This window comes from Adiantum capillus-veneris, chromosome 4, assembly GCF_014529385.1.
Source record: "Adiantum capillus-veneris isolate H3 chromosome 4, ASM1452938v2, whole genome shotgun sequence".
Classification (NCBI taxonomy): domain Eukaryota; kingdom Viridiplantae; phylum Streptophyta; class Polypodiopsida; order Polypodiales; family Pteridaceae; genus Adiantum; species Adiantum capillus-veneris.
The window spans coordinates 14,628,112-14,645,177 of NC_140934.1; the positions used below are offsets into that span (position 1 = coordinate 14,628,112).

The 17,066-nt window shown below is 45.2% G+C and overlaps 1 protein-coding gene across 1 annotated transcript in view; it reads right to left on the minus strand.

Annotated features, from left to right (window-relative positions):
* Positions 1-396: 396 nt before the first annotated feature.
* LOC147458753 (protein RETICULATA-RELATED 4, chloroplastic-like) overlaps positions 397-17,066 on the minus strand; it is a 36,538-nt gene continuing 19,868 nt past the window's right edge. The window contains exons 3-8 of the mRNA XM_086510194.1: positions 1,778-1,909; positions 1,642-1,695; positions 1,523-1,567; positions 1,299-1,438; positions 1,033-1,158; positions 397-934 (exon numbers count right to left, since the gene is read on the minus strand). Coding sequence (XP_086366320.1) covers positions 868-934; positions 1,033-1,158; positions 1,299-1,438; positions 1,523-1,567; positions 1,642-1,695; positions 1,778-1,909 — 564 coding nt within the window. The 3' untranslated portion in view covers positions 397-867. The remainder of the gene's footprint in view (positions 935-1,032; positions 1,159-1,298; positions 1,439-1,522; positions 1,568-1,641; positions 1,696-1,777; positions 1,910-17,066) is intronic.

Sequence of the window (17,066 nt, forward strand, 5' to 3'; positions counted from 1 at the left end):
GTGTACATTGGTTGCATTATAGATATTAGGAATTGTCAATGAAGTTTGTATCCCCATCTTACCTCTTGTTTGTGAGAGAGCTGTCCTTGTGCTTCCTTTATTCAAAGGGAGGACCCCAAAGTCACCTTGTCAAGAGTCTTGTTTTGTCTACATTATGTTATCCACATCCCTAAGTTTAAGGACATAGACTCTCATAAATTGAATGATTTAACTCGTCGATCAACCCACAAATCAACTCTACAATCTTCTCCTCCAATCAAAGCAATGAGCCGATAGGGGCCGTAGCAACTCTCAAGGACTCTCATTTGATCAATGCAAGTTCAATTCATTTCTTTCATAATGAATAGCTCTCACCATAACACATCTATTTCCAAAGTATAGAATGTAATCCACAAATCAAAGCAAAAAGCAAGTAATAATTATGGTGTTCTGAATGGAGAGCACTGACAAAGAAGGGAAGAAAGGATGGTACTAAGACATCACAGCTTGAAGATGAAGGAAGGAATTTTCCTTCATATGAAAAGGTTTGATTACTGCAGTTCCGCACTGGTCGCCATTATTGTTGAGTACTGCTGGCAACAGTCCTCACAGTAATCAATTATAGATGGCATGTTTCTTCCTAATTGACACAATCCCGAAAAACTAATCTGCATTTCCCCACCACAAGCTGTCACCTGAACCTCTTGCTACTGATTTCCAATCCACACAATTGCCAACTATTTAATACTTTGGATGAATGGGCTCACCAAACAACAAGTTTGGGGGGTTTTCTCTTCGATTAATTACCGGTATATTTCTGGAGTCTTTGGGGATCTTACTGGACAACCCCTATAGAAAGGACTTCGTGAACTTCACAAAGTGCAGACATTAAACTGTAGTCTCAATATCTTCTTTGATCTTTTGGACGCCCACCCACCGAGCATAGTCCACCCACCTGCATAACAATACACAATCAAACAACTCCATGGCAATGGGCATAATCGAAAGAAACATAGGCATTCAAATTCAGACAAAGTAAAACTTGCTACTCACATTACAGACCCCAAAAACGTATTGCCAGTCCGAACGACGAAGCAAATGGCACTCAGCATTAACTTATGATTCTCTAGGAGGGGTTGAAGCATTCGTTGTTCCACTACACCAGCCAAAAACTGATACCTGCATGACTTCAAATGTTATTGAAATACAATTCCGCCAAAATGAAACAGAATGAGATGACAGTATGATTACAGTGAAAGGGTAACTGCAGTAAGGAACTGTTGAGTTATGCAAATACAATTAATAGTTGAAAGCTGTACCTCAAGTTACTAGAAACAGCAGCATAGGCACCATACGCAACACTCATGGATAAAATAGGAACATCTTCCGAATTGCCAGCATAATCTTTATTGAAAGTTTTCCTCAAAAAAATAAGAATATTTGTCGCGGAAGTACCTATCTGTCAAATTAATTAAAAGCACAAATCAGATCCAAAACTCCTTATTACAAAATAAATCTAACTTTGTCGCCGAAGGTTACTCACGAGCGATGCAGAAGTTGCCACACAGAAAAGCTTTCCACCATTTCGCTGCAATATGTTAAACACTGGTAAGAAACGAAATTGTAAATATATTGCAAGTGTATCAGGTTACAAATGCATACCACTATGGCACCAAATCTTTGCAGCAGACTGTAAGTAGTTCCTGCTAATGCAACCTGGATGACTTTTCAAATGACACATCACTACGACAGAAATTCCAACCTCGACAGCTAGTTCAGTCATAAACGATGGGCCTACCTGAAATGCATTATCAGGACAACCTCGAAAAATATTGGTAAAAATGCCAGATTGCTTGGATACTAAAGAGCCAAGAGGAACGGTCGGTGCAGGCAGGAAAACGAGCATAAAATCAGCAATAATTGCCATCATCTACAAAATCACGAATAAAACACCAATCACATAAAGAGTCTAGACCACCAAACCAAGTTTCACACAAACATCATGAAAGAATTTGTTAACCATCAAATCTTCACACCAGCTTCAGATCAAGACTAGTAGATACAACGGAGTACCAGCAGAGGCCAGGACATGTCCCCTATGTCACATGGAGCCTGAGACAGAGTTGCACTACGCATGCCACTGCCCAATTTACTATGAGATACAAGGCTGCTTTCACTGCCTGTTCAGAGAGGGCTTTGGACCACTCTCTAGAGTCATGGGGTATGAGGACCAGAGATGTCTGGGTTTGTTTTTGCTCGAGCTGCGCAGACACAGAGAGAGCTTGATGAGAGGAGAGCTAGCCAGTCTCAGAGACGGATCACAAACTTCTTTAGAGTGGAGACTGGGCAGCCAGAGGAGCAGCTACCACAGCGGAGCTCACATTCTCCTCACACCAGAGGCACGTTGATCGATCGAGAGACCGAGCTAGGGAGATCTAGACGCCCACGACTACGGAGGACTACACAGCATCGACGGAGGCTGCATCAGAGGATTCGGATCACTTTGGCCGGACATGCACAACGCCCGGTCAGACTATTGACCATGGAGGAGATTGACGAGATCCGCCAGCGACCGATGATGGATATCCTATGATTTAGCTCTTTTGAAGATTGTACACCCTGCTCATCTTGTATCAGCCTTTGTATCAACTCTCACCCATTATATTCCCACACGCACACCCACATTGTGTTGTATTAGCCCCCAGTCACTACTTTCACCCCCCTACTCGTATCCTTCATATCCTACACAGTTCTAGCTAGCTGCTTAGTTCACATCTAGCAATTAAGATTTTAGTTTTTCACTTTACTTCATTTTATTTTTGTACCCAGACATTGTATTAGATCCACCAAGATTGTATCAGTTTGGTCTCATAGGTCATTTTGGCCTTTTGAAGACGTTTAATATAACATTTCATTTCATTTCATCTCTCTCTCTCTCTCTCTCTCTCTCTCTCTCTCTCTCTCTCTCTCTCTCTCTCTCTCTCTCTCTCTCTCTCTCTCTGTGTGTGTGTGTGTGTGTGTGTGTGTGTGTGTGTGTGTGTGTGTGTAGATCCACCAAGATTGTATCAGTTTGGTCTCATAGGTCATTTTGGCCTTTTGAAGACGTTTAATATAACATTTCATTTCATCTCTCTCTCTCTCTCTCTCTCTCTCTCTCTCTCTCTCTCTCTCTCTCTCTCTCTCTCTCTCTCTCTCTCTCTCTCTCTGTGTGTGTGTGTGTGTGTGTGTGTGTGTGTAGATCCACCAAGATTGTATCAGTTTGGTCTCATAGGTCATTTTGGTCTTTTGAAGACGTTTAATATAACATTTCATCTCTCTCTCTCTCTCTCTCTCTCTCTCTCTCTCTCTCTCTCTGTGTGTGTGTGTGTGTGTGTGTGTGTGTGTGTGTGTAGATCCACCAAGATTGTATCAGTTTGGTCTCATAGGTCATTTTGGCCTTTTGAAGACGTTTAATATAACATTTCATTTCATCTCTCTCTCTCTCTCTCTCTCTCTCTCTCTCTCTCTCTCTCTCTCTCTCTCTCTCTCTCTCTCTCTCTCTCTCTCTCTCTCTCTCTCTCTCTCTGTGTGTGTGTGTGTGTGTGTGTGTGTGTGTGTGTGTGTGTGTGTGTAGATCCACCAAGATTGTATCAGTTTGGTCTCATAGGTCATTTTGGTCTTTTGAAGACGTTTAATATAACATTTCATCTCTCTCTCTCTCTCTCTCTCTCTCTCTCTCTCTCTCTCTCTCTCTCTCTCTCTCTCTCTCTCTCTCTCTCTCTCTCGTTTGTGTGGTGGTGGTGGTGGTGGTGGAGGCGCTCACCAGATCCGTCTCCTTCATACACCGCATGTGGGAACTTCCCAAAGACAGATATGCCCGCCTTGCACTCGAGTCCTCTCGACAGTTAGCCATGCAGGGAGATACAGCATGCTGGTATGGGGAGATGACGTCATGGTTCCAGGCGCATGGGTTCAGCATAGACAAATTGCCCCCCTTCCAATACTCACTGAATGCACCCTCTCTGACTCTTACACAGTCCGAGATCACAAGGCTCATCCGCTACGACCTGACTCAGCTAGACACCAGGAGGACATGGATACAACCAGGATAGGAGTTGGGCACGAAGATGGCTTTCTACAGAGAGCATATTCTCCTGCTTACGGAGGACGGTTTTGTGACGAGGCCCAGATACATGGACACCCACTTGTCTCATGGGATACAATGTGCTATTGGCCAGATACGCACATCTTCACACCAGCTGCGGATCGAGACTGGGAGATACAGTGGAGTACCGGCAAAGGCCAAGACATGCCTCCTGTGTGACATGGAGCCTAAGACAGTTGCACTACACATGGAGCCTAAGACAGTTGCACTACACATGCTACTGCCCCGTCTACTACGAGATACGTGGCCGCTTCCACTGCTTGTTCAAAGAGGGCTTCAGACTACTCTCTAGAGTCATGCGGTACGAGGATCAGAGATGCTTGGGTCTGTTTTTGCTCGAGCTGCGCAGATACAGAGAGAGCTTGATGAGGGGAGAGGCTAGCCAGTCTCAAAGAAGGATCACAGACTTCTTTAGAGCAGACACTGGGCACCCGGAGGAGCTACCACCACAGAAGAGCTCGTCGCCCCACACCAAAGGCACACTGATCGACCGAGCGACCGAGCTAGGGAGATCCAGACACCCACGACTGCGGAGGACTACACAGCATCGACAGAGACTGCATTAGAGGATTCGGATCACTTTGGCCCGACATGTACAACACCCGGTCAGGCTATTGACCATGGAGGAGATTGATGAGATCCGCCAGACCACTGCTGGATCTTTTGTGATTTAGCCATCCCACATAGCTGCTTAGCTCACACCTAGCGGTTTAGGATTCCATAGTATTTTATTTTGTCATTTTTTGTTACTCTGACTTTGTATCAGATCCACCACATTGTAACTTTCTGGTCTCATAGGTCATTTTGGCCTTTTGAAGACGTTAATATAACATTTCATTTCATTTCATTTCATTTCATTTCTCTCTCCTACACCTGCTGGTCCCCCCAGCTGCTGTCTGTACCTGCGCGCTGCTTGCTGCTGCTGCAGCCCTCTGCGCGCTGCCCTCCTGCTACACCTACAATCTGCCGTATTGTTTGCTGTTGTGCTGTTGTTGTTGCCCCTGCACGCCATCCCCCTGTTGCCCTCCTGCGCCAGCAATGTTCAACCCCCCCCCCCCAATCCCAAAGTGCCGACATGCCGAAGAACGCTTTGAAGAAGGAGACAACCAAGCCGTTGGAGATGGACAAGCTGGATGATAAGATGACGTCTTGTCACGTGACACATCCAACCCTATGTGTCCGTGGACAAGCTACAGCACGACAAGGGTTCAGTTAGTCCAGTCAGTCTAGATTAGCAAGTGTATTGGCACTTTTGTGAGTCTGTTCGCACACCGTGCATGCCCAGACACTTGGTGTAGATGCATATCCTCTGGTTGCACACAGCATGATCATAAGCATTCCCATCAGAATCCTTCAGGGGAATTTTCCAACGCATTTAGCCCATTTTACCTATGTTTGACATTTTTCACTTATTATTTTTAAGTGACTTTTGTTGGAAAGTAGGTAGGGCAAATTGAGTAAGTTTGTATATAAGCAAACCTAGACTAGCACTAATTGGCAGAAGAGGCAGCAGGAGCTCCATCGCTCAACAGGCAACTTCTCAGCAAGAACCCTTGGTGGTTTTCCCTCCAAGCAAGACTTCCACTTCCCTAGCGTTTTCATCATCAAGCACTACATCGCAAGAAGACATCAGCCTTGGCGTTTTCAGCAAGCAACCGTTGCCATAGCCCCCTTGTTACTAGCGTTTTTCATCAAGGCTCCACCGCAAGGACCCTCAGCCCCTAGCGTTAGCAAAATCCCCAAATCGCCTCCATTGGCATGGCGATTTTCAGCAGGTAAAGACCAACAGTTTTCAGCCCTAAAGACCTGCAGTTTTCAGCCCCAAGTACCCGCAGATTTTCAGCCATAAGACCAGCAAAGGCAGCGTTTCTCTTGCGTTTTCAGCCGCAACAGAATTCAGCCTATCAGCGTTTTTGGACAGCATATAAAAAGTAGCACATTTCAGCCATAGCGTTGGTCTCGTCATCCCCGTCGTCGACATCGACCTAGCCTAGATTGCATCAATCACATGCATTCAGTTTGTACCGGTTTGTGCAATCAATAGTAGACCACTCTCGCTGACGAGAGTGGGGCCTTCGGAGGAGGGTTTTACATCATCCTTGGTGTCGTATTTCTCTTCTCTCTCTATCTCTCAGTCTCATGCACTTTCACGCACAGTGTCCATTCATTTTGTTTATGATCATTGCACTCTCTCATTAAGAACGAAAGGCTCTCCCTTCCATAAGAACAAAAAGGAACCTTGAGCACAGTTCGGAGTACTCATCTTTAGCAAAGTTCAAACATTCATTCCGCTGCACCTAACATTGGTATCAGAGCTTTGGCAGTGTTCTGTATCACTCAAGGAAAGAATCACAAGAATTTTTTTTGCTTGTCGAGGTCCCACGAACCCAAGTTCGCTTAGGCGTGTCGATTCCTAATCGTTTTTTGAAGAGTGACAGGAATCCCAGGAAAGAGGGGCTTGTCCAGCCTCCCCTTGTGCCTCTTTTCACTCATTGAGAGCGGACCGTGCACTTAGCGGCCGGCCAATCGACGTGAGTGGGAAAAAGCAACCTTGGTGTGAGCGCAAGGCCGCCAAGAGGTGCGCCCGCGGAAAAGAGCAGAACTCGGGTGAAGAGAAGATTCTTCTCAAACACAGATTGCAAGCGAAAGAAAACCCTCAAGAACCTCAAGAACCCCAAGACCCTCAAGAACCCAAGAACCCAAGACCCTCAAGAACCCAAGTTCCTTGTGAACTTAAGAACCAAAGATCATAGTGCATGGTCATCACCCGAAGCGGAATGGATACTTCGCATACAGGTGATGAGCATGGGAGTGGCGAAGAAGAGTTTTCCCCACCAGGAGGCTTTCCCGACCCTCCCCCTTCCCCATCTACGCCACGAGTTATACCAAATTCTATGGAGGTGATGGTCAAGTCGATGATGGAGATGATGGCACAACTAGAAAGAAAAGCAGAACCGCAGGAAGCCAAGGACCGCGAGCGCGAAGAAAGAAACGAAAGAATTGCCATACAACAAGAAGCGGCTCGCATTGCCTTGGAACGCGAGCGCGATGAACGAGAAGAAAGAAAAGCACAAAGACAAGAGGAAGCTGAAGCAAGAAGAGCGGCCTTGGAGGCCGATCGGGAGGCTCAAAGAGACGTCCGCACTCAAGAATTGGTTCGACAAGTTCTTGCCTCGAAATCTGAACTAGCCAAAGATGTTGGTAGTTCCTCAAGTGGCGCAAGCCGGATGCGGACTCCAACAACCCAGTCACAGAGAAGTTGACTTTCAGTAAGTATGATGGTAAGATGGATGCTACGGTTATTTATTCTTGGTTGCATCAATTTAATGCTTATTTTGCGACAACTAAGAAGACAGGAAATAGCAAAGTTTTGACAGCAGCTATGTACCTTGCCGGTGATGCCATCAATTGGTACCACGCATGGCAAGAGGCACAATTAGCCGCGCACCTAGAGGAAGCCAACGAATTCACGCCCCTTTTCCTTCAATTGGACTGATTTCCAAGACAAGCTCAAGGCACGGTTTATGCCACCTCAGTACCTCACAAGATTGAAGGACGATTGGCGCGCTCTCAAGCAAAGTGGTATATCGGTTATGTCTTTATCTAATCGTGTTTTGCAGCTAGGTACCCGATTACGCAAGTCGGATGATGAGCGCAAAGAGGCATTCCTTTATGGATTGGACGAGTATATCAAGTACGATGTCGAGGTGCTCGATCCAATCGATCTCAACAAGGCGGTAGCGATTGCTCTCGCATAGGAGATGAAGCACAACAAGGGAAAGCCTAAGGAGAACAAGTACCTCACAGACTTCTCTGAACCCTCAGAACGGTAAGAACGGTAAGAATGGTAAGAACGGTAACTCTTCTAACCAATCTTCCAATAGTCTCTCAGAAAAGAATTCTTCCAATGAACCTAAGGTTAAGGATAACACAATTGCTAAACCTAAGCTCACTCCATATGAAAAGGTAGCACAAGGAATTTTAGGAGGATACATCACGTCGGAAGAGCAAAGCACTTATTCTAAGAAAGGTGGTTGTTTTCATCGTCACATTAAGGGTCACATAAAAAGAACATGTCCTAAGCTTGAATCGAATGAATCTAAAGAATCCACAAAACCCACTTCCTCTGTCAATGCAATTAACGATAACACGAGTGTGCCCCAAGTTTCTCTGACCCTCCCATTGATGATTCTCTCATTAAATGTTATGGTCATATGACGGGGTAGCGTTTTGTCATATTGTTTGACCCAGGTAGTATGCATGATGTGATCAGTCCCTCTCTTATTGAGAAAGCCCACCTAGAGGTTAGTCGGAAATCTCCTCTCCAGGTCTCTACCTTTGCTCCCGGTATGGCTCTCTCATCACAAAAGAGTGTCTTGGTGTGTTGTTTACAATTCAACAAGCTACTTTCCGTGGACGATTTTTTGTCTCTCCTCTCTCAGGATGTGATATGATTTTGGGCATTCGATGGTTTCGTGTGTAACCCTCTCATTGATTGGGCGGAAAATACGTTCACTCTCAATGCCAAAAGTGACTCTCCCATTGTCATTCGTGGAGAGGACGTTGTTCATTCTCCCTCTCTCATTGCTAATGTGCAAGCCAAGATTGAACGGATTCAAGAGAAGGAGACTCTCTCAGTCTCTTCTTCTCCAAAGCATGAGACACAGGATTTGCATGATTATGAGAAGCATGATGAATTGAATGATAATGATGAGCATGATGATTTGAATGCCAATGATTTTCATGAGGGCTTGGTTGACAATGACAAGCATGATGATTTCCATGATGATCAAGATGTGATTTCTCACAAGCATGATGATTTGCATGAAGATTATGTAATTGTTCACAAGGATGATGAGTTAGTAGATGCTTTTTCTAGCGAAGCTAATCTCGTTGCAGATTCGATCAATCACGAAAGATCGATCTTGGCTCTCGAGCCTAGGTCCCAAGAACCCCTTCAAGAAGAACCGATCTTGGTTGTCGAGCCTAGGTCCAAAGAACCCTTACAGGAAGTATTATGTGTTCGCATGATTAGTACGCACGCATTGTACGAGTGTTTCATTCGTGATCGTTTCCTGTATTTTAGTCTACGTCTTTATGTGATCCCTTTTCCTAGGCATGACATATTGTACATTGAGCACGTTTCACTCATGAATGAGCACGGATGTATGCGAATTTTTCATGAAAAGCTGAAAAGTACGCATTCAAGGAAGTCGCATTCCATGTCTCTTCCTTGGCACTCCATGTCTCTTCCTTGGCACGACACGGTTGTAGAAAGAGCACATGAAAGTATGAGCACCAAACATGGGCATTTCCGTTGGGAATTGCCACAGTTGATTGCTTTAGATCGAAAGAGAAAGATTCGATCTCATTGTTTGCGTGTGTGTGGTGAACGGTTTGGCACCCCGTCTCTTTGTTCATCTACATTGCATGCACAGTCTTTGAGGAAAACAAGATTTTTTCCACTCACTTTACATGGAATAGGTATGTTCATGGTTTTGTGTTGGAAATGGTTTCACGAATTTTCAGCCACGGAGATTCTTGAAGAAGAAAGAAGCATGCTCTCGACGACGTTGAAGCATCGAAGGACACTCAGACGACTTTGTGTCGCTTTCGGTGCAGCCCAAAGAAGCAAGCATTGCAGACCTCTATGAAGTTCAAGTACTGCACAACCCACACATCAAAGTGGGCCGGTGAAGAGTCCCTTCCAGGATTCCGGATACTATTAGCGATCTCCCTCGACGCCATACCGTTCGGTACCAGTACCTCACTTTGAAAAGGAGGAAATGTCACATGACACATCCAACCCTATGTGTCCGTGGACAAGCTACAACACAACAAGGGTTCAGTCAGTCCGGTCAGTCTAGATTAGCAAGTGTTCTCGCACTTTTGTGAGTCAGTCTAGATTAGCAAGTGTTCTGGCACTTTTGTGAGTCAGAGAGACTTGAGGAGGTGATGAGAGGACGGGACATCATTCTTCTGATAGAGACACATGAGAGTCCATAGCGGAGTCTACCAAAGATTCAAGGTTTTAAGTGGGAGTCCTCACATCGAGAGAGCACCCACCAGCACACCATACGAGGGTCAGGATGGGTGGCTATACTCTTTAGACAGGGATTCTGAAGCAGGATATAGATTGTTGCACAAGACCCATTACCTCTAGATCCGTTTTGAGCTATCACAGGCCAAGACTATCTACATCGCCCTCTGCTACTTCGCCCCCTCAGGCTCCATATTTGCTACCACAGTGACAGCAGGGGAGAGGGAGGAGAGACCATCCCCATTCACATGCTTGTCATATGAGATTATGGAGTACTCTACACTAGGAAAATTCTTCCTTATGGGAGAATTGAATGCCAGGACAAGTAGGAATCAGTGTGAGACATACGACACAAAGGACCCGGTAGCACTATTCGCAAGACAGGAGGAGGCCACCATGAGAGAGTCAACAGACACAGCTCGTGCCACAGAGTACGCCCATCATTTGCTCAGATTAGGCTCCCAGCACACGCTCGTTATACGGGATGGCACAATGGCCTACTTCAAGACTGACATGCATATCACACGGAGTTGCAACGGAGCGGGGAGGGGGGAGCACTGTGGATTACATCATGGGACCCAAAGAGGCCACCCACCTACTTAGCTCTTTCACCATCCCACCCATACAAATTGGAGCTGACCACACCTATCTTGCACTCCCCCTCACTAGCGAAGCCACACCTCCCACACACCCATGACGCGCACCCCACACACCACGATCCATTTCATACATGAGCTAGCCCCCTTATACTCGGCAGAGGTCGAGAAGGGACGACTCCTGCTCCACCCCTCTACACCACTACCTATGCTTGCCTCTCACATCACATCTGTTCTTCAAACATCAGCCATCAGGTCTTTCCCACACACTGTCACAAACGGGTGACATGGCATAGCCCTAGACATCAAGTGGGTAGCAGACCGGACACACACAAAGCAGGGGACAGTCCCGTGAAATGCGGGTACTGGCTGACATGGCAGGTTCCAGAATTTGCAACGGGAATTCCATTGACAGGCTGACGTGGCTGAGCGTACGGATTGCCAGGATTTAAAGGCAGCAGTACGGCAATTTGCTTTTTACGTTGGGAGAAGTCCTGCGCAAGGCTGAAAATGATAAATCACATGCTTTTGGGCTTTGCTTTATTTTAAGCCTATTTTAAAAGATTGGCAGCTTTTGGGGCTCTGCTTTTATCCCTCTGCTTTTGGGCATCCCTTGTAACTTATAAATTAGTGGGCAGGGCCTCACAACTCAAAGCATCTGGACGCAGAGTCTGAGAGTGAGACCCCTCCCGCTCCCTTGTACTTTGAGCACAGATTAATACAAAAAGAAATACCAAAAGGGGTGCCAGTCTTTGGGGCCAATATCTCTAGGCACGGAACTCCGCTGGGCCGTGTCGGATCAATTGTGAACTGTGAATTGTTTTGAAGTGAATCTTTGCTCTGTCGCGGTAGAATCTTGACTTGGAGTGTCCAAGTTTGTTACAGTGGTATCAGAGCGCGGCCGATTTCTCTTCTACCGGGAAATCCGATCCTTTGTCTTGTGACACTTAGGATTCAAACAAAGATCAGTCGACTTCCTCTGCATCTGGGGATGCAGGAAGAGATCACGAAGAAGATTCTCACAAGGAGTACAGCCCGCCTCGGCCTACTCACGCGGAGATTGAAGAGATGGAGCGTCGACAATTGGTTGACAATTCGACAAAGATGATGATCAATCTTGCGAAGTACCCGAAATTTGCCATTTTTTTTATTCAGACATCCTTTGACGAAGTACATTCTCAGTGGCGGAAGACCACAGAACCACCCCTCAAACCGGCACTCAAGAAACCTCCTACTCCGAGGATGTTTACAGAGCAAGAATTGGAAGAGGTGGTTGATACACGGACTACCCCAGCTTTTTGACGCAACCAAGAAAGCCAAAAAGCATGACAAAAAGCATAAGAAAGGAACTGACTTCCCGGGTTATTTGGGTCGTCAATCTACTTTTGCCTCGGCACGAAAGCAGAAGAAGCATGTCAAATTTGAAGGATTATCCAGTTCTTCTTTTTCTTCTTCTTCTAAGAGTTCTTCTAGCTCTTCTGACTCAAGCGAAGAAGACGGAAAGGGAAAAAGCGAAGCAAAAAGCAAAGCTTCGGAAAGGGCAAGAAAAAGGCAAAGAAGCCTAAATTTCGCCCAGTTTCTGACAGTTCTACATAGGACTCGTCTTCAAATAGTTCGGACTCCGATGATCACAGATTTTATCCAAAGAGAAGAATTTCTAAAGCCAACCAGTATGACTTTCTGAAGGATAAAGCAAGAAAGTTCGAGAATTTAAAGAAGGTGGACAGTCAATTAAATTTGACACTTTTTCTGGATTCCAAGATGCTTCGGGGGCTTTGGCCTTCATACAACAGTTTGATATAGCTTTCTCTGGAGGGCATTACTCAGAGCACTCCAAGATTTGGAGGGCTACCTCTTACTTGAAATGCTCATACATGGTGGTCCACTCTTCTATTGAAGAAGAAAGCGCCAGTTAAATGGTTGAAATTTAAGAGGCTTTTTATTTCTTCTTGGTTGACTCGGGAGTACGAACGCGACATACGTACTGCTTGGAACCATCTCCGGATGACTAAGAAAGACACTTTGGACGCATATTGCCAGAGATTTTGGAGCTCTTTTCTACCAGCTTCTTCATTTAAGAAGATCTCATTCAACAAACAGATTGAGTGGTTTTCCTGCGAACTTCCTACAGAGATCCGCGATCACTGCGTAGAACAAAAGTCCGATTCTATTCAAGAATTGATGAGTCATGCAAAACGGGGTTTTGCCATACATTTAGGCAGTTTGACTTACCCCACAGATGAGATCATGACGCAGAAAACCAAACAAACTTCTAAAAATGAAAGTAGAAAGAAGAAGAGCCCCCAAGATCAGAAAGACAAGGATGCACGACCCCGGCTCACTCTTCGAGAGAGGGCCAACTACATCAAAGAGGGAAGTGTTTTGGATGCGGGGAAACTGGGCACATCTCTGCGAAGTGCCCTAAAAAGGCACAGAAAGAACAAGATGAAGAAAGGCCAGAGAGTTCGAGAGCAGCTGAGGAACGTGGACGAAAAGGCAAGATGAAAGCAGGACTGGTTCCAGATTGCATGGGTACTGACCCAAGCACGATTGATGAGAGTGCAAAACTTTGTCGAGCTTGGGGCAAAGTGAAAGATCAAGAAGCCCTGATTTTCTTTGATGAAGGAGCCAAGGCCAACTTCATTTCAGCTCGAGATTACACCCGATCCGATGGGACCACAAGCAGAGGCAGTTCTAGCAGCACCCGACAAGGACGTAGCCATTACACCTACCATTGGCAAACTTCAGTTGCATTGTCAGGGATATTTGGGGCACGAGGACTTCTACATAATGCCTTTGGAAGGTTGTGATGTCCTCATGGGAATTCCTTGGTACCATAAGAACAAAGCCGTGGTCGAAAAAAGCAACTTTGACTACAGAAAAGGGCCGAACCATTGTACTTGATGTGAAACTTAAGGGCGAGTCTGTCCCTATTGTATCGGCTTTGGCCGTTTCAAAATTAATGAAATCCAGTCTTTTTGTTTACTCGATCTTTTTGAAAGGGTTGAATGATGATCATAGGACAAATCTGTCTGATCTAGAAAAAGAACGCCAAGATTTTCTCCACACTCATGCCGATTGCTTTTCTAAGGGCCTGCCAGGCGTGTTTCCACCAACTCGTCCTGAGGATCATACCATTGATCTAATACCTAGAAGCACACCACCAAACCAGCCACCTTACCGTGTGAGCCGAGCCCAGAATGATGAACCAAGTGAAAGACCTTTTGGAAAAGGGTCTTATCCAACCGAGTACTTCACCTTATTGCTCTCTGGTGTTGTTGGTTTTGAAGAAAGACGGATCTTGGAGAATGTGCATTGACTATAGAGCTCTCAACAAAATCACCGTCAAGAACAGATTTCCGATTCCTAGGATCGATGATATTCTAGACCGACTATAGGGATCCTCTTGTTTTAGTGGGATCGATTTGAAGAGCGGATATCATCATATCTGAATTGCATCGGGAGATGTCTACAAGACAGCTTTTTGGACGACCTTCGGTTTATTCAAGTTTTTGGTGATGCCTTTTGGGCTTACCAATGCTCCAACGACCTTAAACTGAATAATGGACAGGATTTTCAGAAGTACAGATCTTTTGTGGGCACTTTCTTTGATGACATTATTGTCTTCTCCAAGGATGAGGCAAATCATAGAGCACATCTGCTATAGGTCTTTCAAGCATTGCGGGATCACAAGTGATCGATGCAAAGAAGAGTGAATTTTCCCTACCAGACATGCACTTTTTGGGACACATCGTCTCAACAACAGGAGTGCAGATGGACCCGGCCAAGATAGAGACTATCCGTGATTAGCCTGATTTGGAGAATGTCCATGAAGTTAAAAGCTTCTTGGGCTTATGTTCTTACTACCGACGGTTCATTAGAAAGTTTGCAGAGGTTGCTTCCCCTTTGCATATCTTGACACAGAAAGGAGTCCCTTTCTCATGGGGACCCACAGAGGTGACTGCCTTTCAGACATTGAAAAAGAAATCGTCTACAAGATCAGTTTTGACTTTGTCGGATTTGCAGAAGTCATTTGAAGTATATTGCGATGCTTGTGGTCGTAGTTTGGGTGAGGTCTTAATGCAAGAAGCCATGCCATTGCCTACGAGAGCCGATTGTTCTCAAGGCCAGAATTGACAGCACAGATATATGAGAAAGAGCTTTTGGTGGTTATCCATGCTCTTACTCAGTGGCGACATTACCTACTCGGAGCCAATTTTACGGTCTTTACAGATCACCAAAGTTTACGCTACTTCTTGTCACAGAAGTAGCTATCAGAAAAGCAAATGCGGTGGGCGAACATCTTGTCACAGTTTCACTTCCAGATTGTCCATGTGCAGGGACACAAGAACTTGGTGGCGGATGCTTTGTCTCGGAAGCCGTTGGTTTTGGCTATTTCCACCATACATCATAGGAGCTTCGAGGATATGGTCAATCAGTATCCCATGGATACAGATTGTGCAGATATTTTCACTCGGATACGGAATGGGGAGGTAGTAGCGGGATATTCCATTCGGGATGGCTACTTGATGAGGAAAACGATGTGCGTTACACAGCAGTTAAGGGAAAAGGTTCTAACCGAATGGCACTGTCCACCATTTACGGGTCACCGCAGCATTGCTACCACCTTGAAAGGTGTGGAGAGAGACTTCTTTTGGCCGAGACTCAAGAAGGACGTGGACGATTTTGTACGCAGTTGCTTGGTATGCCAGAAGGTCAAGTTTGACAGTCATAAAGCACAGGGATTGTTACAACCTTTACCCATACCCACCCGCCCCTGGGAAAGTATTGCAATGGATTTCATTTTTGATCTTCCGAGAACACAGTGTGGGCACGATGGTATCTAAATTGTTATTGACAGATTTAGCAAGCAAGCTCATTTCATTCCAATGAAGAAAACAGTCAAGCTGGATCATTTAGCGAGACTGTTTGTGGCCCAGATCTTAAGATTCCATGGCATGCCTGAGACAATTGTCTCCGACAAAGACCCCAAATTCACAAGTTTGTTTCGGAAGGCTATTTGGGAGAAAATTGGCACGCGGTTGCAGTTCTCGTCATCTTTTCACCCGCAGACTGATGGGCAATCGGAAATTGCAAATTCAATCGTACTAGATTTATTGAAGTCTTACATCTCGGATCAGAAGACTCAATGGAAAAAGTATTTGCCCTTGGTGGAATTTGCCTATAATAACACGATTCACTCTTCGACGGAAAAGGCGCCATTTGAGATTATTGAAGGTGCTAAGAAGGTTCCACCCTTCCTAAGCACTAAAGATAAGATTTTTGAAGGCGACCAGTACACACGGGATTTGGACACGGCTTTTGCCAAGGTCCGGGAGGCTTTGCAAAAATCTCAAGAAAGAGAGAAAAAGGCAGCAGATAGACATCGTCGCGATTTGAAATTAAAGGAGAACAATTGAGTGCTCTTACGTTTTGAGAAGGCACGCCTGAGAAAGAAAAAGGGAAAAGAGCAGCTTTTTCCAAAGCTTAGCATGAGATACTATGGACCTTTCCAGATTTCCAAAAAGATAAATGATGTCTCCTTTAGACTGAAGCTGTCCGAGACATGGAGGATTTACAATGCTTTTTATGTGAGTCTCCAGAAGCCATTTAAAGGCGATGTGCCCGATGCGGAGGAAAATGAGGAGATACTCGTTCCAGAACAGATATTGGCACATAAGGATAGAAAGATAAAAGGTAAAATGATAAGGCAGTTCTTGGTTAAATTCAAGAACTATCTTGCATTGAATGCGAAGTGGATGGAAGAGAAGGACCTGGCAGATACTCCTCAGATTGTGAACCTTTACCTTGAAGCATTTGGTTTAGCATAGTCTATTCCAAATCGAACCCCGAACTCACCTTGGGCGGAATTTGGTGCAACGGGTATGCACAAGAGGGAAGTCGCTCCACTCCTTTGTCAACAGATTGCCCCAATTTTTGATACTAAAGTCATTGATGTCTCTTTTGAGTTTCAGGACCGTATAGCTATATGACTTTATGAACTGGAATTCCCGATAATATGATACTGATTAGTTCTTGACTTGTTTAAGTGCACGAACTAATAGACGAAATGACTGCAACATTTCAGTCTGAAAGATCTCGATAGACATGGTTGCAATAAGGATTAGTATATCAGGCATCTATGAGGTCCCGAGTGGATCTAGATGCGATTGCTAAATACATTGCCGATTAATCATGGTCTGAGATCCGAATGAATTTTGAATGTGATTTGTCATGTGATGTCTTGTGATGTCAAGTGATGTCCTGTGATGTGACTATTGATTGGTACATGTGCTAGATGTGTGTT